Source organism: Xenia sp. Carnegie-2017, unplaced genomic scaffold (genome assembly GCF_021976095.1).
Source record: "Xenia sp. Carnegie-2017 unplaced genomic scaffold, XeniaSp_v1 HiC_scaffold_6, whole genome shotgun sequence".
Classification (NCBI taxonomy): Eukaryota; Metazoa; Cnidaria; class Anthozoa; order Malacalcyonacea; family Xeniidae; genus Xenia; species Xenia sp. Carnegie-2017.
In genome coordinates, this window is record NW_025813526.1 from 17,155,751 (window position 1) to 17,180,321 (window position 24,571).

The following is a 24,571-nucleotide window of genomic DNA, read 5'->3' on the forward strand; positions in this document are numbered from 1 at the left end:
ATTGAAATATTTTTGCCAATGAAGTGCCAGGTGGGAAGCGGATACTCTATATAAATATTACTTAAATCAGTTGATGATGCTACAAAGAAAACTATTTTGTATTGTAAAGAGAGCAATGTTATTAATCCATTTGAGATTCTACAAAGTTGACAAAAAATTTGGTTATAGGCAGGACCCTTAATGTGGAAGATCTTTGTGTTACTGATGATGGATCAACAAATTTCATACTATCATTTGACTCTGAAGATGACTATAGCTAAGCTTGCTGAAAAGTCAGTCAACAACAATAAAAACAGTCTTTCTCAGGACTATACCATCCTGAACAATCAACATTTACAAACATCAAAGTACTTTTAGAAAAACAATATTGGTTATGAATTTCTAAAGTATATAATTTCACCAATGGTTACGCCTCTAAGGGACTTACATGTGTTACATGATAATCCATAATCATGTAAATTATACTTATTATTGTTATATACTTAAATATATTATTAGTGATTTTTGTAAAATGCCTTACTCATACGTGCATGTGTATGTTAACCACAACAACAGGAAAAGCTTACGTATAGGACGTGGTCACCCTATTGACCTCACAGACAACGTACAGGACATGGGTAATCCACTGACCACAGTTTACGCACAAGCGGTTAATCGTACGTCATTGTACAATCACATATAAGCCGAGAATCGAAAGTTGTAGTTATGTTGGTGCTTAGTAGAAGTCCACATCAGAAGAAAGACTCATGTAAAAGAAAACGAACTATTTACGAAAACAACCAAAGAATCCAGATATATATCCAATCCATCAACGAAAGAGTCACTGAAAGCAGTTGTCTTAGATAAGTTTGAACATTTAAACATTTATAATATAACGTTTATATCAAAATTATTAGTGTAATAAGTAAATATCTAAAGAATTGACAACAACTTCTCCACAAGATTTTACTCCTTTTGTTACGAGCAATTGAACCAAAAGCGGCCATTTTATTATTAGTCGGGACGTTCGTAACACATGGTAAAGCAAAAGCTATGATCACCAAGCATGGTTAAATATTGCATACATATAAACGTAAAAATTGTCTTCTTACCTGGCAACAATTTGATATTGTCGATTAACTGACACGAATCAACCTCGTTAATTTCTTTACATGACGAATAAATTTCGTCAATTTCAAATTCTAAAGCTTGTTCGGACAAATATTTTGTTTTTTCATTTTCTCCAAGTACAGAGCAAACGGATATCATATTGCCCAAAATTGTCCCTTTACTAAATGGCTTGTTGTCAACAGATATTTTCGTTTTGATTGACAAAGCTCGTTCAAAGATGGAAATTCAGAGTCACGTAATGACCATGACAGTAATACTGTGCCAGATGGCAAATACGTCATGAAAGCTACAGACGAAGATGGCAGTCTAACTGACATTGGTTCTAAAGATCAGAGTAAACTTGAATGTACAAACCAAGGAGATGGAAAGTCTGAGTCATCTAACGACATGACAGTAATACTGTTCTAGATCGCAACGACGTCATGAAAGCTACAGACGAAGATGGCAGTCTAACTGACATTGGTTCTAAAGATCAGAGTAAACTTGAATCTTCAAACCAAGGAGATGGAAAGTCTGAGTCATCTAAGGACTATGACAGTATTACTGTGCCAAATGGCAACGACGTCATGAAAGCTACAAACGACGATGAAAGTCTAACTGACATTAGTTCTAAAGATCAGAGTAAACTTGAATCTTCAAACCAAGGAGACGGAAAATCTGAGTCATCTAACGACGATTACAGTAAACCTGTGCCAAATGGCAACGACGTCATGAAAGCTACAAACGACGATGGCAGTCTAACTGACATTACTTCTAAAGATCAGAGTAAACTTGAATCTTCAAACCAAGGAGATGGAAAGTCTGAGTCGTCTAACGACGATTACAGTAAACCTGTGCCAAATGGCAACGACGTCATGAAAGCTACAAAAGACGATGGCAGTCTAACTGACATTAGTTCTAAAGATCAGAGTAAACTTGAATCTTCAAACCAAGGAGATGGAAAGTCTGAGTAATCTAAGGACCATGACAGTAATACTGTGCCAGATGTCAACAACATCATGAAAGCTACAGACGAAGATAGCAGTCTAACTGACATTGGTTCTAAAGATCAGAGTAAACTTGAATCTTAAAACCAAGGAGATGGAAACTCTAACTCGTCAACAGAATGTAGTTTGATAAAGATTCTATAAGAAGATTGGCGTCGTTGGAAAATTCTTGTAAACATTTAAGTCTTAAAAAGAAATTTTAAGCAAAAAATATTTAAGCGTAAATGTTTCATAGAAAAATTGATGTGAAATATAATTAATGATTTGAACATTTGACTTCGCGAACTTTGTGCTAATATCATTGCATTTGAATTGTCATTCTATTTATTGTGTCATATAAATTTTTAATCTGCATATCTTGTATATAGTTTCTTAAATTACGCTCACGTGAATTTGCCAAGTTTCCATATGGAGTGTTAACTTCGCACCCTGTTTACTATCACATAGCATTCTTATTGGTTCTAGAATAGCACTCTTACATTCAACAACAACAAAAAATATTGTATCCTACTTGACAGTTTGAATCTGCTCTTATATTTGAGGAAAAACAACAAATTTCATTTAACAGCACGTTGTGGTTTCAAATTAGCCCCAAGAAGGTGCTAGATTCACTAAGTGTTAACTTTCATATTGGTTGTTGATTTACAACCAATTCTGAATATCTATTTTGTTCACAGTTTCTTACAGGAAAAAATGGCTTTCTGACGGCATAAACATAACCTTAAAAGAAGTATATGGATGTGGGTCATGTGTTATTTCGGCAGAAATATGATTGCATATAAATGCGTTAATGGGTTTTGTTTGCCAGGTTCATATAAATCTATTTTTAAGGAAAATTCCAGGCAAACCAACCTACTAGCAAAATTTTATATACGAATGAGTTCCTATGATAGATGAGATATCATATATACTAAATAAAAGAAAGTAACAAGAACAATATTTTCACTTCTGCTTTGGCGAGTTGAAAGGAATTCAATGGCTTCAGATGAAAGATATATGTAAAATTTATTTGAGTCTGGGGCATCCAAGATATCATAAGACACAACAGAGCAACATTGAATATGTTTTACTGTTCATTCTTACCATTTTATCAATAATCAATTAAAAGCAAATTTGCTAGGTGATTTTCAAGACTTATTCTCTCTAAGTGAATAATTTCGTGTGCAATTACCATCACATCTTGTCTCAACTAAATAAAGTGAACTGAGATCCTCATCAGAACCTATTTCTTTATAAAATCAACTTATGTTATCTCAGATAGTGTATTGCATCTAAATATTAGATACCTCAACATGCAACAACGACATGTACACGATAAATCACTACATCGGTGTCGTAATAAAATATAAAACCCAAAGAGTTAAAGTACTTTTCATATAGAACCAATTTATCTTTTTCTAACATGTGGTGATGGTGCATTATTACTTTAAAATTAGCATAAAACTTTAAGTGTCGATGTAAAATTAAATGCCTTACCGATACTAAATAATTGAACATGATTAATATCTATGAAAATCTTACTGTGTGTCATTGTCCTACATAATTTATTTATGACATTCCGTCTACAATATAATTTGCCACGTAACAACTTAAGGAAGATAAGGCAATAAACTTTCCCAATTGATTTGTAAAATTTAAAAGACACAGCTCACAGTGTGAAAGGTGAGAAATAAAGCTAGTTGACAAAAATAGTTGGCATGCACTTTATTTATTTTACGTAAAGTGTCAGCAGAATATTTTATCTTTAAGATATAAAATATTTAGCACATTTAGTATAATAACATCGCTTTCATATTTATGTAAGCGTGCAACTTGATAAATATCAAAAAGTACTAGACAGTAGCAACTACAAAAGCTTAGCTGGAAAAATTCTATTCAGTTTGACAAAGAAAAGGTAAGTTTTTAAACATGTTGCAACATGTTTACACAAATACACATGTTAAAATGATTGTCAGACGTTAATCATATTCTATTTTATGAGATTATAACAAATAACGCTTGTTTTTGGTTTCGAATTCGGAAATACATTCGTCTTATTCGTTTTGTGTTATTACTTCAAAAATGTCATGATTGTCAATAACTATGAAATTTGAAGTCTGTCAGTCTGTCATGAAGTGAGTCAAAGTTTAATGAGTCGATCAATATCGTCTAAAATAAATTTACATTGATCTCATAAGCAAACAGAGTTTCCAAAGATTTTCTGATATGGATGGTAATAGTGGTTTCTGAAATGTAAAGTAAAGATAATTGTAATTCATTTGAGTAAGTAATTTTTGAATTGTAAGTTGTTAGCTTCAGTATATGAAATAGAATTCGTTAGATAGATGTCTGCATCAACAAAAAAATATTCATTCATCCAAAATATTGAGCTTTCTACACTACTAGTATGGGTACGTATTGATATTAAAAGAAACGCCAATAACAATTAAGTCTCGCAATGCATTAAAAATTCTAGCATCCACATAACTAGACGATTAAGGCTGAAGTTGAGCGCAAATATTTTTATTCATAAATTGCTACGTTAGAGCTCACTGAATATACATAATGACCAAGGTTGACATGATAATATTTGAAAACAGTAAACCTTTTAGATTATTCATTAAAACATACTCCTCACTGTGTGTCATTGTGTGACATAAATTTATTCATGACATGCTTAAATTCTGTTTACAACATAATTTGCCACGTAACAACTTATAGAATAGATAAGGTAGCAACCTTCTCCCGAATGCTGTGTTAAAGGTGGGAAATATAATTCACAAAAATATTTAGTCATTTTGATATAAAACATTTAGCACTTATAATATAATAACTTTGCTTTCATGTTTATGTAGACGTGTGATTTGATAAAGAACAAAAACTTCCGGCAACGACAAATTCTTTAATGCCAACAAACTCTTCAGTTTCATCAAGAAAAGGTAAGTTCAGTAACATGTTGCTATATATTTGCACAAATAATCTCATTTAGAATTCTTGTCAGACGATATTTGACTTACGATCTAGAGGTGATAAAATAATGGAATATGTGCCATTTTATAAAGATTTTATTGTTATTTATCACATTATAACAAATGACGCTAATTTCTCATTTTAAAATTGCAAATACATTCATGCTAAATTGTGCACCATTCTTAACAGTCTTGTAATATTACTTGACAATTCTCACGATTGTTAATAAGTATGAGCGTTATATCAAATATTTCAAAGCAGGTAATATTCTATAGAAATTCATATGTGTTTTCTCAGTGCAGTTTCTTTAGAATAATTGTATAAAAGTTGGCTTTCTTTCATGTATACTTTGACTGAAAGCTCATAGCCCTTGACTTAGAGGGAACTTATAGGCACAGAACATGTAACTAAACAGAAGCGACACTCCTTTCAAGTTTTTGATCACGCCGACAATTGACGGAAGTGAGCACCGATGTGTACTTAGGTAGTAAAGAAGAATTTAACTATAAACAATGTGGTGAAAATGGTATTTTCGAACTTAAAAAGGCTTTTTATGGAGTTTAACTTGACTATCTTTACCATTTTTATGTGTATATTAAAGAGTTGTATTCCGCTGTCGACTCTTTCTACTTTAAAATATAACTTTACAGTACAGTTAAACTGCGATTTTTTTTAGTATATTTGACGGCTCTGACACGCACGTTTGGGTTTATCTTCTTTCTTTAATTAAGCAACACAAGTAAAGTATTCATTGGATATATTATGCATTCTTCGTACGTATACAGTGTAAAATGAATAATACCAAATACTTTATACATGGTAATTGATAAACAACCGTGTCAAACTTAAACTATTCTGCTTCGTCACGTTCATATAGAAGATTAACTAGTGCTGTGTAGAGTAAATGATTTGAACCCGGGAATATCGTTACATGTTTGTAAATGTAGATCGTCCAAGTTGGTTAGTCCTGAGAAGGACTGTTTTTCTCGTTGTTTACTGCAAAAACAGTCCTTCTCAAGACTATACCAACCTGGATGATCTACATTTACAAACATGTAAGTGCAGTGTATTTAGTTCAAGAGTGAAAACCTTCACGACTTTAGTTGTTATCTATTTTTGATTAGTCATGTTTGTGTGTATTTACTAAGTTTGTTAGTCAGCTGTAGGTCTTTCAACACAAGCAATTCCTAGGGATTCAAGTTTCAAATGTTATGGTCAATTGCAAGTTTTCTTATTGACAATCTTTGTTTAATCTTTGGCAGAAAAAATTTTTGAGCTTTTTTTACGAAATATCAAATTTTTTTGGAACTGTATGTAGAGATGGTAAAAGATTGGAATCAACTGGCATTGTTTAGTATCTGAGCTTTTTTACATCCGTTAAGATTGCGCTACCTCATTTGTTACTAAACGCATTACATAGAGATGTGATTACAGGTCTGTCGGGGCGTCTATGTCTGACAACTAAGTGGAAATTTTGAAAGATTATATCTGTTTTTGAATAGCATTAAGAATATATCTTATGTGTTTTGGAATAGCAGCTGAACATGCTCCTGGACTGTTTTAAAGCCGTGAGAACTTTGGAGGTGTTCCATGTCTGATGTTTGAAAAATCCTAAATCTGCTTGTACTTCCAGGCAACACTTGTGGCTCCACACTAATACCAACCATCTCCCAACCGTATAAAGATGTTTGGGCATTTTCGAGTTATTTGCAATTAGTGCTTCAAATATTTCTTTGCAGAAAATATTTTACTAGCTTGAATTAAGAAAGCTTTTCATAACACATTTTTTATTTTGTTATTAAATTGCAATACAAATTTGCGAAAGTAGATTTTCAAAGTTCCATTTGGTAATGTATTTCTGGACCGTCTGTCACATGCCTTAACATACCTTTTTTAAATTAATGTCCTCCCAACATAAAATTCTCAAAACATTCCTTGTGCATGGTTACATGGATTTGTATAAGTCTTAGCATTAATAAATGATAAATTTTTTATAAATTTTTGCGAAATTATTTTTTTTTTGATGTTTAAATAACTTTCCAAAATATTGGCATACTACGATGTTTCTACTCGGAAAATTGACTTTCAACGCCCCTTATGGCTATTACTGCACCATGACACTGTCGCTATTCAGTATAAAGGAGTAGTAAGATAGTTACCTGAAATTTGAAACTTGAAGCTTTTGGAATGACATTGTCGTGTTTTGAATGATTGTTGGGGTCTTGCTGACGTAATTAATTAATAGTGCTGACTTTTCCCGGACAAATGAATTTAATATTATGGGCACACTATACGTGTGAAGCATATTGCAGGAAGCTATACTCATTATTTAACCACTCTTCAAACTCTATATTGCAATTGAGTTCAAATTATGTTCCAACTTACATCATTTTTAATTAATAGTGGATCCAGCTATAGGCCGAATAAATTATCACAGCTAATTTTAAATTTAAAACACCTTTAAAAAAGTCATTGGTTATAAATTTCTAAGTAGTAAAATTAACGAATGATGTGGTAAAGTAATTTATTTTGCCTATAGCTAAATCTGTCTCGCTTCTCTAATGTTTCTTTTCTTGGTTTAGACAATTAATTAGTTTTTTTAAACAGATGCAGACGAAAGAAGATCGAAACAAGCACTACGTTCATAAAATAGTCACTGACGTTGCTAAAGAAAAACTCGTCGAATTTTTCATTGCAAAGTGGAATGACAAATGCAAGAAATACTATGGAGAATGGGATAACACAAAACGTTCTGGCGAGAAACTTTACAATTCAGAAGCAGGAAGAAGTCGACCGAACAAGGCTGTTATTCAATCGAATTTTCGACATGGGGACACCAGTCTTTGGGATTGCACCACATTATTTGATGCAATACTTTACTCGAACAAAATTGGAGAGGCTTTAAAGCAATCTGACAAGAAAGCATGGGATGCTGTCGATGATCTTCGTAACGTTCGAAACAAAATAATACATGATCAGCAGACCACATTTTCCGATTTTATATTTCAAGATTTAATTGAGCAAATTGAAAAGTCATTTCTGATACTAAAGTTTAGCCTCAACGAAATTATTGAATTGAAAACTGAACGAAACAGCTTTGAATCATTTCATGTCCTTCCTTACAAACCAAACCATTATGTCTTTGAACGCACTGAATTAAGAGATCAAATTATAAATGTTCTCGAACAATTAAGGAAAGATCACAATAATGAGCTTACATATTTCTACATTTCTGGTGTTCCTGGAAGTGGCAAATCTCAACTTGCAAGACAAGTTTGTGAAAAATTGTTTAAATCGTACGATTATGAAAACGAAACTACATTTGTATGGACTCTTGATGGTAAAGATGTAAATTCTCTTTTAGAAACTTATCGTGGACTTTGTTATCGTTTGAACTGTGGTAAGTTTAGATTAAATGAAAACTTAGAGGAAAAACTGACCATCACTGAGAAAGTCGAAGATTTGCGATCGTTACTATCCACGCAAATACAATTCTGGAAAAGTTGGTGGATCATCGTGGACAACGTGGTACAGCTGAGAGAAATTTTTCCACTGCTTCCAAAAATAGGTGAAAATGAGTGGAGTAATGGACAAATTATTTTAATTATACAAAACACCGAAGCTATATCTCACGACGAAGTGAAGAGTAAATATGTTAATATTGATTCATGGGATGCTGCAAAATTTTCAAGCAGTTTCCTACTACCGTTATACGGAATTGAATACTCAATCTTTGATTGATTTTTTAAAATCAATAATCCTTAATATAATTATATTTTCGCACTAGTTATTACCCCCTAGATATAATTTACGTAAAAACAATTGAAACGCAACATTGAAAATATTAGAAAATATATGGATACGCAATTTCTAAAATTTTTATTTCAAGCATGCTGAGCTCGCTTTTAAGTTCCAAAAAGAACTATACTTTATTTGTTGTAATTGCTGTTTGAACTGAAACTCGTAAAAAAGCATAAGTTGACCATGCAAAATGACATAGTCAGCGCATGACACCTTACTTCATAAATCAACATATGAAAAAGTCAAACACAACTTATTTTTTTGATTATATGCGATCATTTTTTTTTAATATATCTATATGCAATGGCGTAGCCAGCACGACCTTTCACTCTCGCTATGTAAATATTGTTGTGTTCAATTACTGTTAGAGCAATAGATTTGAAAGAAATGAATAATGGTAATCTTTGAGAATTTACATAGAGGGAGTAAATATACAGTCTGACAACGCCACTGGCTACATGTGATTAACATATATGCCTTTTGTTTGTTAGTTTTTCATTTTAAAATGTGTAACATATGATGTTCGTTTAGCACTGGCGTCATTATGATAATTCTTTTGAAGCTTGTTGGTTTTAATGTTTAACTTCTTTATAAAAAATATATAATTAACAAGACGCCAGCTCTGGCGTTAACTGTAGCAACTTTCTCCGTTAGCACAGAGCAGCTATGCGTCTGCCGATTCGTTTTTGGGAGTGTATACTATCCTACAGTACGTGTAGTCGACACGCAATTTTCAATTTTACTTATAACTATCTAATATGACTATTCTACATCACAAATAAACATTTCAAGCTTTTACATTCACAGCCAGCGACGGAAGAAGACTGACTTACAACGTGTGACAACAAAAAAAAGTATAAACATAAGTTCCTATTTCCGTTCTTTCACAAGTTTCTAGTATGAAATAACAATTATTCCAGTGTAAAGTTACATACAACAATCTAGTGCAGTTTCTGTTGATTCCGTGTCCGTACAACGCGTATTGGCACCACGCTTAACTAAGCATTACTCGAACTACTTAAGACAAGCATGCATGCAAAATGACTAAACTTCCTCAAATTGTCAGCGATCATTACAAGGGAACTCGTTAATTAGGCCTTATTAAAGTTGCTTGAGTTTATTTAAGTAGACAGTAAGCAGTAGACACTATTCAAAGTAGGGTTGAAATTTCTTAAACAATTCTTTAACTCTACGTGCTAAGAGAAAAGTGCTCAAATAAGCGGTGGCATGTTCTAAGTGTCATAAAATATGTTATTTAACAAAAAGAATGATAACACAGCACTATAACAACAACTACAAACAACAACGACCTTATCTAACAACATTTGAGAAATTAACCTTCCACTCCTCTTCCTTGTAAACGAGACAAGTCTATTCAACAGCAGAGAGCCTTATACGCTACAAGTCCCGTGCTTGTGACCGGTATATCAGAGTTAAAAGGTGAAAGGTTTATCATAGATTAATTTCACTGAAGGGCAATGATGTATTGTCTAACATTAACACCGGATTATGTTACTGAAATACAACCTGGACGATCTACATTTACAATCATATATCATGATTAATAACTGTTAAAATCTTACTGTGTGCATTGTCTTACATAATTTATTTATGACATTCTTAAATTCCGTTAACAATATAATTTGCCACGTAACAACTCGTAAGACAGACAAGACAATAATCTTTACCGAACGCTTTGTAAAATTTAGAAGACGCAGCTCATAGAGTTAAAGGTGAGAAATATAATTGACAAAAATCGTTGCCATGCACCTTAGTTATTTTATGTCAAGTGTTTACCAAATATTTTATCCTTAAGATATAAAACATTTAGCGCTTATAGTATAACAACCTTGCTTTCATATTTATGTAGACGTGTGATTTGATAAAGAACAAAAACTTCCGGCAACGATAAATTCTTTAATGGAAACAAACTCTTCAGTTTGATCAAGAAAAGGTAAGTTTAATAACATATTGCTATATATTTGCAAAAATATTTTCATTTAGAATTCTTGTCAGACGTTAGTTGACTTACGATCTAGACGTGATAAATTTATGGAATATGTGCCATTTTATAAAGATTTTATTCTTATTTATCACATTATAACAAATGACGCTAGTTTCTCATTTTAAAATTGCAAGTACATTCATGCTAAATTGTGCATCATTCTTAACAGTCTTGTGTTATTACTTGACAATTCTCACGATTGTTAATAAGTATGAGCGTTATATCAAATATTTCAAAGCAGGTGATTTCCTATAGAAATCTGTATGTGCTTGTTCATTGGTTTCTTTGCAATAATTAATTAAAAATTTTGATCACGCCAACAATTGCCGGACGTGAGCGCCGATATGCTCTTGTGTAGTAAAGTGGGAGAATTTAACTGTAAATATTATGACGAAGAAAGGACTGTTGAATCTTAAAAAGCTTTTTATGGAGTGTAGCTGGACTATCTTTACCCTTTTTATGTTTATATTAAAGAGATGGTTATACACGATTATTCTGTCGACTTTTATGACTTAAAAGTCTAATTTTACATTACAATATTTTCCAGTTAAACTTTGTTCCTCTCCCTTCTTCCGTTGGCGTAGACATCTCTATCTTTGCGTCTTCTGTGGGACGTATTGTAGTGTCTTGAACTTCTATTGGAGGGGCAGAAGTTGTTATACCGTCTTGAAATCCTAAGTCTCCTTGGGGTGCTAAGTATTTTGTTGATACGGTATCCTCTCTTCCATCAGCGTGTCGAATGTGAGCATATTGAGGGTTTGCTTGTATTAGACGTACTTCGTCCACTAATGGTTCAAACTTTGAATTTCGCGCTTGACGTTTTAATAGAACCTTTCCTGGTGTAGCTAACCATGAAGGGACAGACACCCCGCTCGTTGACTTACGTTGAAAAGAAAATAATCGTTCATGAGGAGTAGCGTTTGTAGCCGTACATAACAAGGACCTAATCGAATGGAGTGCGTCCAGCATCACCTCTTGCCAGTGGTTGAGGGGTAGATTTTTCGATCGTAAAGCGAGGCAAACTGTTTTCCACAACGTTCCATTGAATTTTTCTACTTGGCCATTTCCTGCAGGATTATAACTTGTTGTTCTACTACTTGAAATACCCTTCTGTAAGAGAAAACTCTTTAGTTCAGCACTCATAAATCCTGACCCTCGATCAGAATGAATGTACGTAGGCATACCAAAAACCGAGAATAATTCTAATAGACAAGCAACAATAGTCCGAGCGCTAACATCTTCACATGGGAACGCAAATGGGAATCTAGAATACTCATCGATGATAGTCAATACATATCGTTTCTTGTCCGTACTAGGCAGCGGACCTTTAAAATCTAGGTTCAGTCTTTCAAACGGCTGTGTTGCTTTTATCAAATGTGACTGTGCAGGTCGATAGTATTGGGGTTTACATTCTCGGCACTCTCTACATGATTCGATCATGCGCTTAATTTCTTCTATCGAAAATGGTAAATTTTGGCTTTTTACAAAGTGACTCATGCGAGATACTCCAGGATGACACAGTGCTTTATGAAGTTCGAAAAGTTTATCCAGTGTAAGCGACATAACCTTCACTCTCGATAAGGTATCCGCTGGTATATTTTCTTCTCCTGTTCTATATACTATGTCAAAATCATACATAGAAAGTTCCAATCTCCACCGCATTATTTTATCGTTCTTAATCTTACCATGACGTTTCAAATTGAACATATAAGCTACTGACCTCTGATCCATTACTAGTTTGAAATGTTTACCTGTTAGATAATGTTTCCACCTACGAACGGCCTCCACGATAGCAGCTGCTTCCTTTTCTACTGACGAGTGTTTTAGTTCTGAACCATTTAGTGCTCTTGAGAAGAATGCTACTGGTCGTCCTTGTTGATTTAATGTCGCTGAAAGTGCAAATTCTGATGCATCGGTCTCTATTTGGAAAGGATAAGATTCATCAATTGATCCTACTACAGCATTCTCAATATCATTTTTCAGTAAATCAAACGCTTGCAACGCATCATTTGATAATGGAAAAGCTAAATTGTGAGACAAAGGTCTAATTTTAGTTGAAACATCTTTAATCCATTGGGAGTAATATGAAAACAAACCGATGACACGCCTTTGAGCTTTTGCATCACGTGGGGCTGGCAGCTCTCGCAAAGGTTTTAGTCTCTCCGGATCTGGCTTAATCTCTCCTTGAGATACAACACTTCCGAGTATACTAATTGAAGTTACCGAAAAAACGCACTTGCTTTCATTAAATGTTAGGTTACGTTTCCTTGCTGCTTTCATAAAAAGTTCCAAATTTTTATCATGATGCTCCTCATTGTAACCGCATATAGTAATATTGTCTAAATACGCGAAAGTATCTTCTAAAGCTTCTTCGGATATGAAAGTATCCATTGATCGTTGAAAGGCCGCCGCTCCATTAGTTACACCAAATGGGATTTTACGGAACTGATAAAGTCGATGGTTAGCTTCAAAAGCCGTGTACTTTCTCTCTTTATTTTTGATAGGTACTTGATGGTATGCACTTTTAAGATCTACAGTGCTAAAGACACTATATTGGGCAACTGCGTTTACTGTATCATCTATTCTTGGCATCGGATAAGCGTCCAACTGAGTAAATTTATTAATTGTTTCAGAGTAATCGATTACTAGTCTTTTCTTTTGTCTTTCGTTCTTGGTTACAACGACTTGGGCTCTCCAGGGAGAGTCACTTTCTTCAATAATCCCTTCTTCAAGCAATTTCGACACTTCTGTTGCGATGAACGCTCTGTCTTCGGCACTGTATCTTCTTGATTTTGCAGCTACCAGTCTACAATCTTCAGACAAAAATTGAAACAACGGCGGTGGCCCTATATTTATAGTTGATAAACCACATATCGTTAAAGAGGGCGATTTTCCCCCATACTCAATAATTATGCTTTCATGTTTTTCCTGCCAATTTTGTCCTAATATCACGTTCGTACATAAATTTGTTAAGACAAACAGTTTTACTTTCGCATACTCTCGCTCTTTAAGTATAATATCTGCAAGACAATAGCCTTGAATTTTAGAAGAAAACGAGGATGCAGCCATTGTTACTTTCTCTTGAGTTGTATAAACGTTCAATCCCAGATTACTTGCAACTTTAGGATGTATAAAATTATGTGTACTTCCCGAATCAATTAGAGCTTCGCAAGATTTTCCATTAATCAAGACATCAATACAGGCCTTCTTTAGTGACTTTGCTACTGTATGTTTAGTTGATGCTAATGCTATATACGAAGCCTGAGTAGCGACCGATTTACATACTCTTTGGAAATGTCCTTTCTTTTTACATTTATAACAATAGGCGTCTTTAGCCGGGCATGCGGAACGATGGTGTGGTCGATTACCGCAGAAGAAACATTTCGCTGATCTAGAAGAGGCGGCAACGTACCTTTCTATGCCGTTGTTCTCTTGATGTCCGTCAGATTGATCAGTTTTATCTTGGTTTTCGAATGCCCGTTGATTAATAAACGAATTCTCCCCGTCCTTGTTTGATAGAGCAGCAGCTGTTATTGGAATTCCGTCTGCATAAGTTTCAGATGTTCTCTGTGCTGTATCTAAGGCTCGGGCTTGATCAAAAGCTGTCTAAAGGTCTAATGTTTTATTCTCAAGAAGACGTCGGCGGATGTTAGTTGAAAGAAGACCTGCTATAAACGCGTCTCGTACAGCTTCATCTCGATATTGATTTGATGTCACGCTACGAAAATTACAATCTTTGCTTAGCGATTTTAATTCTTGCAAATACTCATCCAGGCTCTCGCCAGATTGTTGTTTACGAGTAGCTAACTTATGTCGCGAAAATATCTCATTAGGAACCTTAACATAGAGATTTTTTAACAATTCTATAGCTTCCTCGTAGGTTGTCCCTTCACAGAAAAGTTGATAAACGTCGGCAGAAACATAATTGACTAGAACCTTTAATTTGTTCACTTCTTCGTTAGGTATAGCAGCTACAAAATTTTGGAAAGTAGCAAACCAGTGCAACCATGATCTAGCAGCGTCTTGAGCGTTAGGATTGGTGTCAAAACGTTGTGGTCTTAAAACTTTCTCCATCACAGCATAAGATGCGGAAGACACTTGATAGGATTGACTAGTGAGAGCACCGAGATTCTGAGTGTTGTGTAAAGTGATGTAAAAGTTTTATTAAATATTTATTATATCTTCTATATACTAACCTAAGGAGGTTTTACACAACACTGCTGGAGTTCAATGCAAAGGCTCCTTAAATAATGGGCATACTTATTTACATTTACGTATAGTTAAATTTCGTAATGAATTCTGTTCAAACTCAATGCCTAAAAACCAATGTAAAATGCCCAAATCTTTCATTTTGAATTGCTTGCAATGACCCTCTTTGACGCCTTTCAGCAACATTGAGTTACTTGCAGAAATTGTTAAGTCATCTACCCAAATGATCATGATAATGCATTTCTTACGGTTCCCATTTACGAACTTATAATACACACATGGGTCTGCAAGGGATTGGCTGAACCCATCCCCAGTCAAGTAGTCGTGCAATGTATTATTCCAGTTCCTACCGCTTTGTTAAAGACCGTACAACGACTTGTTTAATTTGTAGACAAGTTTTTCTCCATTCTTACCCAATTTTTCGTAGCATTTTGGTTGCTCAACATGAATGTCGCAATCAATGGGTGCGTTTAAATATGCCGATTTAACATCCATTTGGTGTACTTGCATATTGTTTTGGACGGCGTGTTGAATTAGCACACGAATTGAATTCATTCTAGCAGTGGGTGCCAACGTCTCATGATAGTCAATTCCTGAGACTTGAGAATAACCCTTAGCTACATACCTAGCCTTAAACGTCTCCTCATTGTTCATGCCTGTTTTGATTGTGTACACCCCATTTTCTACCCCCTATTTCACGATTTGGGGGTAACTCAGTAAGTATGAAAGTTTTATTATCAATTAATGAGGTAAACTCATCGTCCATGGCGTTTTTTCACTGGACTGAATCTTTAGAACTTACAGCTTCTGAATAAGAAGAGGGTAAATCATTCAACCTGTAACAATAATCGACTGCAAGCTTAGTTGCGGTATCGGTTGTGGTTCGGGTTGGATACCTTACAGTGTCATTCCCTTCTAAATCATCAGGTTTTCCCTTATTTCTGCAGTAGGCTGTTCCGACGTAGGTGTTGCATAAGAAGGTTGGTAAATTTCATCGTCCGTTGGAGTCTTCATAATTTCATCATGGATACTATCAAAAAACTTTACGCATCTTATTCTCTCTACTTTCTTGTTTTCAGGGTAATATACCGGGTATGCAGGGCTACACTTATCATACCCAATGAAAATCCCCTTCTTGCTTCTAGGTTCAAGCTTTTTCGGGTTTTGCACATAGGCCTAGCACACTGAACCAAACACATGCATCTTACTAAGATTAGGTTTTAACCCTGTTAAAGCTTCATAGGGGTTTTACCCAATTGGTCATTGAAACACCTGTTTCTGATATACATAGATGCCATCACTGCATAAGTCCACAATGTCCTTGGCAGCTTTAGCTCAAGTAGAAAACAACTGGCCATATTAAATAAACTTAGCCAAGCTCTTTCTGCCGTCCCATTTTGGTGAGGCGAATAGGGAGCACATGTCTCATGTTTAATCTTGTTATCACGCAGAAGGGTTCTAAATTAATGTCAAACAAACTCCCCTCCATTATCACTTCTTATAAATGTTACTTTGCCGAAAGGTGCAATATCAGCCAGAAATTGTTTTGTGGCTTTGATAGTGTCAGATTTGTATTTCAAAAAATATCTCATGATCACCCCACTGTAATCGTCAATAAATGACAGGGCATACTTGAAATCGTCTTTACCTTCTGGGCTGATCGGTCCTGCTAAGTCTGAGTGTACTAGTTCTAATGGTGCTGTAGCTCTTCTATCAGAGGTTCTACTCCTTGCCTGTGTCATCTTGCCTTGAGTACACATCTCACATTCATTGTCATCATAGTTTGAGATCTTCATTCCGTCCACTACCTTCTCTAATTTACGTATGTTCGAAAAATTAGAGTGCCCAGAATTCTATGCCATTCTAGCAGATTCCCTGCGTTATTCTTAGAAGACGAAATGCTATTTAGGTAACATAAGCGCCCTATCTGCGCTATGTCAAAGACTATGCCGTCTGCGCTCCTAAAACTCTTGTTTTGTATATCTCAATTCATGCTTCCGCCTTCTTTAATCGACCGAAAAGATATCTTGATTATATGATGGAACATATAGCGCATTGTTTAAGATTATCTCATGCGTGCTTCCGTTTACGTCATAAAGACTTACTTTCGCTGCGCCCTTTCTTGCTACAACTTTAGCTTTGCTGCCTTCGGCGAGTTCTATGACATGCATATCCGGATCAAAATTTTTATCAAAATTAATGAACTTCGTTTTGTCACTAACAATATGACTAGTTGCCCCGGTGTCTACTAGATGACAATCTCTACTGACATGACAAACATCACGATCACAATTTGCTCTTACATTAAACATAAATGTATGTTCACCGTTATCATTGTTTTCCTTTCTTCGATCTTCTGCCTTCTTTGTTGTATCTCCTTCCCGCGTTTCAGCGACATTCCTTGGTCTTGTGCGACTTGGTTTTGCAGATGGAACACCACTTTCCATTCTTTCCTGTCTTCGACCAACAATCAGATTTGCGATGTCCCTTCTTTCCGCAATTGAAACAGGTCCCGTCGAACCTTTCGCTGTTTCTTAACATCGTAATATTCTCCTCCGTCTCAACACTTCGGCTTTTCTCACATTCTTCGTCGTTTCGGAGGGCAACTTTGAACTCTGCGAATGTCATTTGGTTGTCACTTTCAATCACGATCGCCGAGAAAGTCTTAAAATTGGTCGGCAGCCCTTTCAGTACCATAGCGATTAGAAGCGGATCACTTACAACTTCGTCTGCATTTTTCGGAGCCGTGGCTGCAGTCTCAGCCCTTATCACGTTGTCAATAAAGCTTTTGTTGTCGTTCTTCTTCAATGTAGTGAGTTTGGTGTATAGAGCTATAACACGTGGTTTTCCTTTTCCTTGGTAATGTTGCCGCAGAATTCTAAGTGCCTCAGTTCCGTCATCTCGACCTTCCCGTATCACCAGGAACGAACTTCTGTCGTCTAAACACTGGACTAGTTCTGCGAAAGCATCTGCTTTCTTTCCTGCGCTCGGCGAGGATTCACTGTTCTCAGGAATGAATACATCATACAATTTTTTGTAGTCTCATTTGTGCCAAGAACTTTACTTCACCTAGCTCATACTTATTTTCATCTCTGTTGAACATTGTTCTTCTGGGCCCATAACCTGTTGGGTTTGATGCAGTGGCCATGATAAGTAATCACACTGATGTCTGGAGGTTTTATTACATTTATTCCCACACATAGAAGATTGACTAGCACACGATAACTAACTGATACACATAATGATACAGCTATTTACATACGCGACGCTCAACTATGATTGGTCAGTTTATTTCCTCAGCTCTTATTACAAATAATATTGATTACGTTTACAAGCATTTATATAATTAAACATGTAGGAAGTTAACACACGCTTTACAAGATACACATATACACATAACATGAGAGCATAACCTAACATGGAGTGCAATTGCTACGATTCATTCAACTATACACTTCAGCTGCCCTTCAAATAAAAGCTTTGAATAGAGGCCAGACGTTAACAAAGCATAATATTTCTGACTGGAGACACACGAATTGATAAATGACCATTTCAAGCAATATACATGCATTTTTAGTCTAATCGCTGCATGTTTCTGTTTATGTCAACTTAGTTTAGTGAAAGTTTGTTAAACATTTTTCCAGTCGAAATTTTTTGATTTGGCTTTAAACGAAGCAATAAGTATTTAACACAATTTTTGTTTGTTACTGTTAAACATTTTCACTATAAACCACTTCCAAGTTTTTCTTTTGGTAAAACTCCCAGAATTACTTTTTGATTATTCAAATCTTTTGCCTATCTCGTTGCACTTCAATTTACTTAGCAATTCACCAAGTAAAATCAAGTACAACTGACTTTTTACATTGCATTTTTTCATCTTATTGGATTTTTGTATGCTGATAAAATAAAATTTTCTGCCTAGATGGTATCAAAACAAGAGAAAAACTATAACTACATTACTCAAATTATTAATGAAATTGTTCAAAAAAAGCTCTCGGGACTTTTTATCAAGAAGTGGAATGATGAATACAAATCACTCTATGGAGAGTGGGATAACACAAAACATTGTGGGCAGGAATTTTGCAAGTTAGAAGCAAGCAGAAAACAATCGCTAAAACAATTTATTCAAACACAATTTCAAAATGGAGACACAAGGCGTTGGGACTGTCCTGCATTATTTCATGCAATACTCAACTCTGAATCCATAGGCAAGAAACTAAAAACTTGTGAAAAGGATGTGTGGGACGCGGTCAGTGATCTTCGTTTTGTCCGAAATACCATAGTAAGTAAAGTGCAAAACAGTTTATCTGACAATGAATTTCAAGATTATGTCGGTACAATTGAAAAGTCATTCCTGGTATTAAAGTTTTCCCAAACTGAAGTGAATGAAATAAAAGCACAACGAAACTTGTCTAATTCATTTTGTGTTCTTCCTTCTAAACCAAATCATTTTGTTGTTGAACGTACTAAACTACGTGATGAAATTATTAATGATCTTGAAAAGTTAAGCAAAGATAACAAGAATGAACTGACATATTTCTTCATTTCTGGTAATCCTGGCAGTGGGAAATCTCAACTTGCGAGACAGGTTCTCGAAAAAAAGTTTAAATCATGGAATTTTGAAGAAGGGGCTTCGTTTGTATTTCCACTTGACGGTAAGGATGTGAATTCTCTTTTAAAAACTTATCGTGAACTTTGTTACCGCTTAAACTGCGATAAATTGAGGATAAAGAAAATCATAGAAGAAAATGTTGCCATCACAGACAAAGCCAAAAATTTACGGTCATTAGTATGCACTCAAATTGACTTTTGGAAAAAATGGTGGATAATTGTAGACAACGTTGTTCAGCTGCGTGAAATTTTTTCTTTGCTCCCCAAAATAGGAGAGCCTAAGTGGATGAACGGACAAATAATTTTAACTGTCCAAAATACAGATGCTATACCTGACAATAAAATGATGAGTAAGCATATTTCTATAAGCTATGGGATGAATTCTGATGAATGTCTTCAGCTTTTAAAACATTACAATAAAAATGAAAATGTTAAAATTGAAATTTTGAATGAGGTTATCAACACATTAGATAGCCAACCGTTGGCTTTAGCTGCTGCTGGTTATTACGTCAGTAATGTAAAGAAAGCAAACAAATTTTTTTCTTGGAATGATTACCTGAAAGAACTGTCTTCAGGAAAACAAGAAAAAATGAACGACACTCACACTAAAATCAACTATCCATATCCCAGGACTATGTTTCAAGCTACTTTTCTGGCAGTTCGGGTAAACGCTGAAAACTCTCCATTATTGGAAAAAATCTTTCGCTTTTTTTCATTGGTATCCTTCGATCCAATTCCTCAGGATATTATAAATGAATATATTCAAAGTGTTGATAACACAGAAAGTGACGAAGATCAAGCTCTTGTTTTCCCTCATTGTTCTTTGTTTTTGTATTCAGAAAGCAATTGCATTCGTCTTCATCGTGTCGTTCACAATGCAATCATTGATTACACACGTCGGCGTTCTCAAGTAGAAAAATTAATGGAGATTGATTGCAATACGTCTTTTTCTCAAAATTTATTATGTCAAGTTGCTCAAGCTCTTTACAAATTCAAAGGCAGAGAAGATCAAATCAAGTTGATACCACATCTCAACTTTTTTTTGAAAAACTTGCAAACATACAAATTCAAATTATTAGCAAACAATTTAAAATTTATCAATTACTTTCTTAGTATCTTGAGATTTTTTGGAAAACATTATATTACCCTTGATTTTTTGGAGAAATTTGAAAAAGAGGCGTTTCATTTCAATTCTGATGTCAAAGCTTGGTGTTTTACTGAGCTTGGATACTCATACGATTGCACTGGAAAGTTTCGCGAAGCGGAAATCTTCTTCAAAAAAGCTCTAGAAATTCGCAAGACAGTTTTTGGCGAAATTCATGCTGATGTTGCCTCGTCATTAAATGATCTTGGTTTGCTGCATCAAAAGATTGGAAGTTATGAAGACGCAAAAAAAGTCCATGAGAAAGCTTTAGACATTCAAAAACAACTGTTTGATCCAGATCATGTTGATATTGCTACTTCTGTAATGAATCTGGGACAGGTGTATGATAGAACTGGAGAGTACGACAAAGCGAAAGAAGTTCAAAGAAAAGCTGTTGAAATTCGAGAAAATATATTAGCCCGAGATCAAGCTAATTTAGCTGAAGCTTTAAACCATCTTGGTTTGATTTACGACAAAACTGGAGAGTATGAGAAAGCAAACGAAGTTCATACAAAGTCTGCAGATATCCGGAAAAAGTATTAGGACCAGATCATCCGGATGTAGCTACGTCATTAAGCAATCTTGGTTTGATCTATAACAAAACTGGAGATTATCTCAAAGCTGAAGAAGTTCATACTAAAGCCATAAAGATTCGAGAAAATTATTTTGGTATAGATCATCCTGAGGTAGCCATGTCTTTAAACAATCTTGGTTTCATATACGACAAAACTGGGAAATATGACAAAGCAAAAAAAGTTCATAAAAGAGCCCTAAAAATTCGAGAAGATTCTTTGGGCCCAGATCATGTTGATGTAGCTTGGTCATTAAGCAGTCTTGGTTTCGTATATGAAAAAACAGGAGAGTATGACAAAAGCATTAAAGCTCAGCAAAAATCTGTTGAAATTCGTGAAAAAGCGTTCGGTCCAGACCATCCTGATGTGGCTACGTCTTTAAATGGTCTTGGTTGGGTGTATGACAAAGCTGGAGAGTACCACAAAGCTAAAGAAGCACACAAAACAGCTCTAGAAATCCAAGAAAAAGTATTGGGTACATGTAATCCTCATGTGGCTACTTCTTTGAATAGTCTTGGTTGGGTGTTTGAAAAAACCGGAGAGTATGACGAAGCAAAAGAAGTTTTGGAAAAAGCTCTGAAAATTAGAAAAAAAACTTTGGGTTCAGATCATGTTGATGTAGCAACGACTTTAAACAGTCTTGGTTTGGTATATGAAAAGACTGGCGACTACGAAAAAGCTATTGATCTTGTGAATAACGCTTTGGACATTAGAGAAAAAGTGTTGAATCCAAATCATGCTGACGTTGCAACGTCTTTATATAGTCTTGGTTTGCTGTGTGAAAAAACGAGAGAATTTGAAAAAGCTATCGAGTTTCATGAAAAAGCTCTGGAAATTAGAAAAGCAATATTAACTCCGGATCATGTTGATATAGCTACATCATTTTACAATCTTGCTTTGGTATATGATAAAACTGGAGAATATCATAAAGCTATGGAATTTCATGAAAAGGCTCTCGAAATTCAAAAAACTACTTTAGGTTTAGAACATGCTGATGTGGTCAAGTCCTTAAGCAGTCTAGCTTTGGTGTATGACAAAATTGGCGAGTATGACAAAGCTAAGGAGTGTCGAAGAAAAATATTTAAGCCTAGATCATCCTAATCAAAGAAATTAAAATAATATCTGTAGGTTCTTTAAAGACATTCAGCAATGCACGTTCATGCATGTATTAACTTAAGATTTGCTTTAAAAGTGGAGAAAACAAAAAAAGTAGCGATTTGGGTGGAATAATTGTTGACGTTCAAGATTTTTGAGAGGGATTTATAGAAAATGTTAAGACATAGCTCTATATAACCGTGTCGTAGGAACATTATATCACCATTAAAATAAGCTGGGGTATTTAATTGCTTTACTTTAATGTACTTTTTTATCGATGCTTTCTTTCACAACGTTATCCTGTGCAACAATCATGAAAAATTAAACTCGAGTGTTGAAATTGAAGTGAAAGGTTGATGACAGCTTTTAAAGAAAGTAAATGGATAACATGATGAATGGCATGAATGACGTTTAGATCTCCACCCAGTCATTAAGTTATTTTGATTTTATTATTTGATAGAAAAATTTTTAAAGGTTTTTAGAACTTAACTGTTGAAGTTTTTGTCGCTCTAATTAAAAATAGCTTGTTCTTGAACTATTCGTACACGTTTTATTCAATGTTGCACAATACTCTGCCTGTATGTAACCATGCAGAGTCACACCATGTATATATCATAATTTATACCAATATACTAACTCCATTGGAATTAAACATTACATTCTTTTGTGTATTTTATGTTGTTATATAATTTTTTTAAAGCATCACTACACCTATTAGAAATAGTTCATTTTTTTTTATTATTATTTTATGTTTGATATTGTAGTCAAGCATTTTACACGTAAATTATAATTATACCAAAATTATTTTCTATGACATTACAATGCTTTCACATTCATTATGCGTAATCAAAAGTTGCGCTGCATCTAAAATGTTATTAATGTTGTAAGCTGTATATCTTTGACGTTGTTAATTTATTTATGGCAGCATAATGAGATGCGACTATTGCTGTAGTATATATTCAGATATTAATGTAAAGATGATCGATAAATGTATTGGTTGAAAATAAAAATGATGGCATGTGTATAAGGTATATATTTAATATCAGAATTTTAGTTCTAGTATCCTAGGCGACCTATTTAACTAGAGGAAAAAATCACGCGTGTATCGTGGTAGACAAATATGTTCACACCACCACAATAAACCAAAATAAGCTGAGGTTTTTTTTTCTGCCCAAAACTTGAAAGGGAGTTTTGTATAAGTCCTATAGCAATTTTTTTTTATAGTGGAAATATTAAAACTATTCTATTTATTTAATTATTAATTAAAATATTTTGACATGTTGGTATTGCTTGTCGAGTGGCCTGACTTAATTGTATATCAAATGGAGCCCACAAGTAATTTTAGTACATTTAGTTTTGGGTGGCGATGATTATCGAAAGTTGCATACCAGTTTATTTTCTCTTTGTTGTAGATCTGCTACACAGAAAAAGAAAGGGTTAACTTGTTAACAAGTAGATAATATTTAATCGTTGTCTAATATATGCTTAAAGAAACAAGGGTATGATGTCAATTCTGATTAGAACTAAGAAAGTGACACGAGCTGCCGGGGCGCGAATAAACTGTAAACTGTCAAAAATTTTGTTTTCTTTGCACCCCAACACTTGAATAAGTGAAACCTCATGATTGTGAAAACATGACGAGTGTATGATCTGTAGGGTTGAAGAAAGCCTATTGGCTAGCTTAGTCACGTGATGAACTTGTTATTGGCTAAAAAATTAACAAACAATAACCCGTCAACTTTGTTTACATTTAGTCATCGAAGAGGAAGTAGCAATCAAAGTTAAAAAATAGATACGCAGTGTGTACATGTGGGTAGCCTTTCAATTATATAAATACAAAATGAAGTCGATTAAATTAGCATAATTCAAATAAAATATTAGATGAAACATTTGATAACATTTACGTCAAAATTTTTTAAGATATGAAAATGTTCTTTAGTTATTTGACCAAGTAATTGTGTAACCCTTTCTGCATTTTTCGAAAAGCTCAAACTTAGATGCATGTCACGTGACTTTACTCAGGCTCGCATCAAGGAAAGGGACGTCAGTATATATTTCTTGAAAACTTTTGAAGATTTTTTCGCCGTGA

General features: G+C 34.5%; 1 protein-coding gene and 1 pseudogene across 1 annotated transcript; both read left to right on the forward strand.

Moving 5' to 3' along the window:
* Positions 1–4,771: 4,771 nt before the first annotated feature.
* Positions 4,772–9,483, forward strand: LOC124457514. Its single transcript, XM_047007747.1, has 3 exons — positions 4,772–4,838; positions 4,931–5,014; positions 7,653–9,483. Exon 3 carries the CDS (start codon positions 7,653–7,655, stop codon positions 8,784–8,786), a length of 1,134 nt encoding a protein of 377 aa, XP_046863703.1. The 5' UTR covers positions 4,772–4,838; positions 4,931–5,014; the 3' UTR covers positions 8,787–9,483.
* Positions 9,484–10,472: 989 nt separating this feature from the next.
* LOC124457512 lies at positions 10,473–23,153 on the forward strand (annotated as a pseudogene).
* Positions 23,154–24,571: the final 1,418 nt, after the last annotated feature.

Coding starts and splice junctions, on each gene's coding strand:
- LOC124457514 (XM_047007747.1), top strand. CDS start 7,653: ATGCAGACGAAAGAAGATCGAAACAAGCACTACGTTCATAAAATAGTC.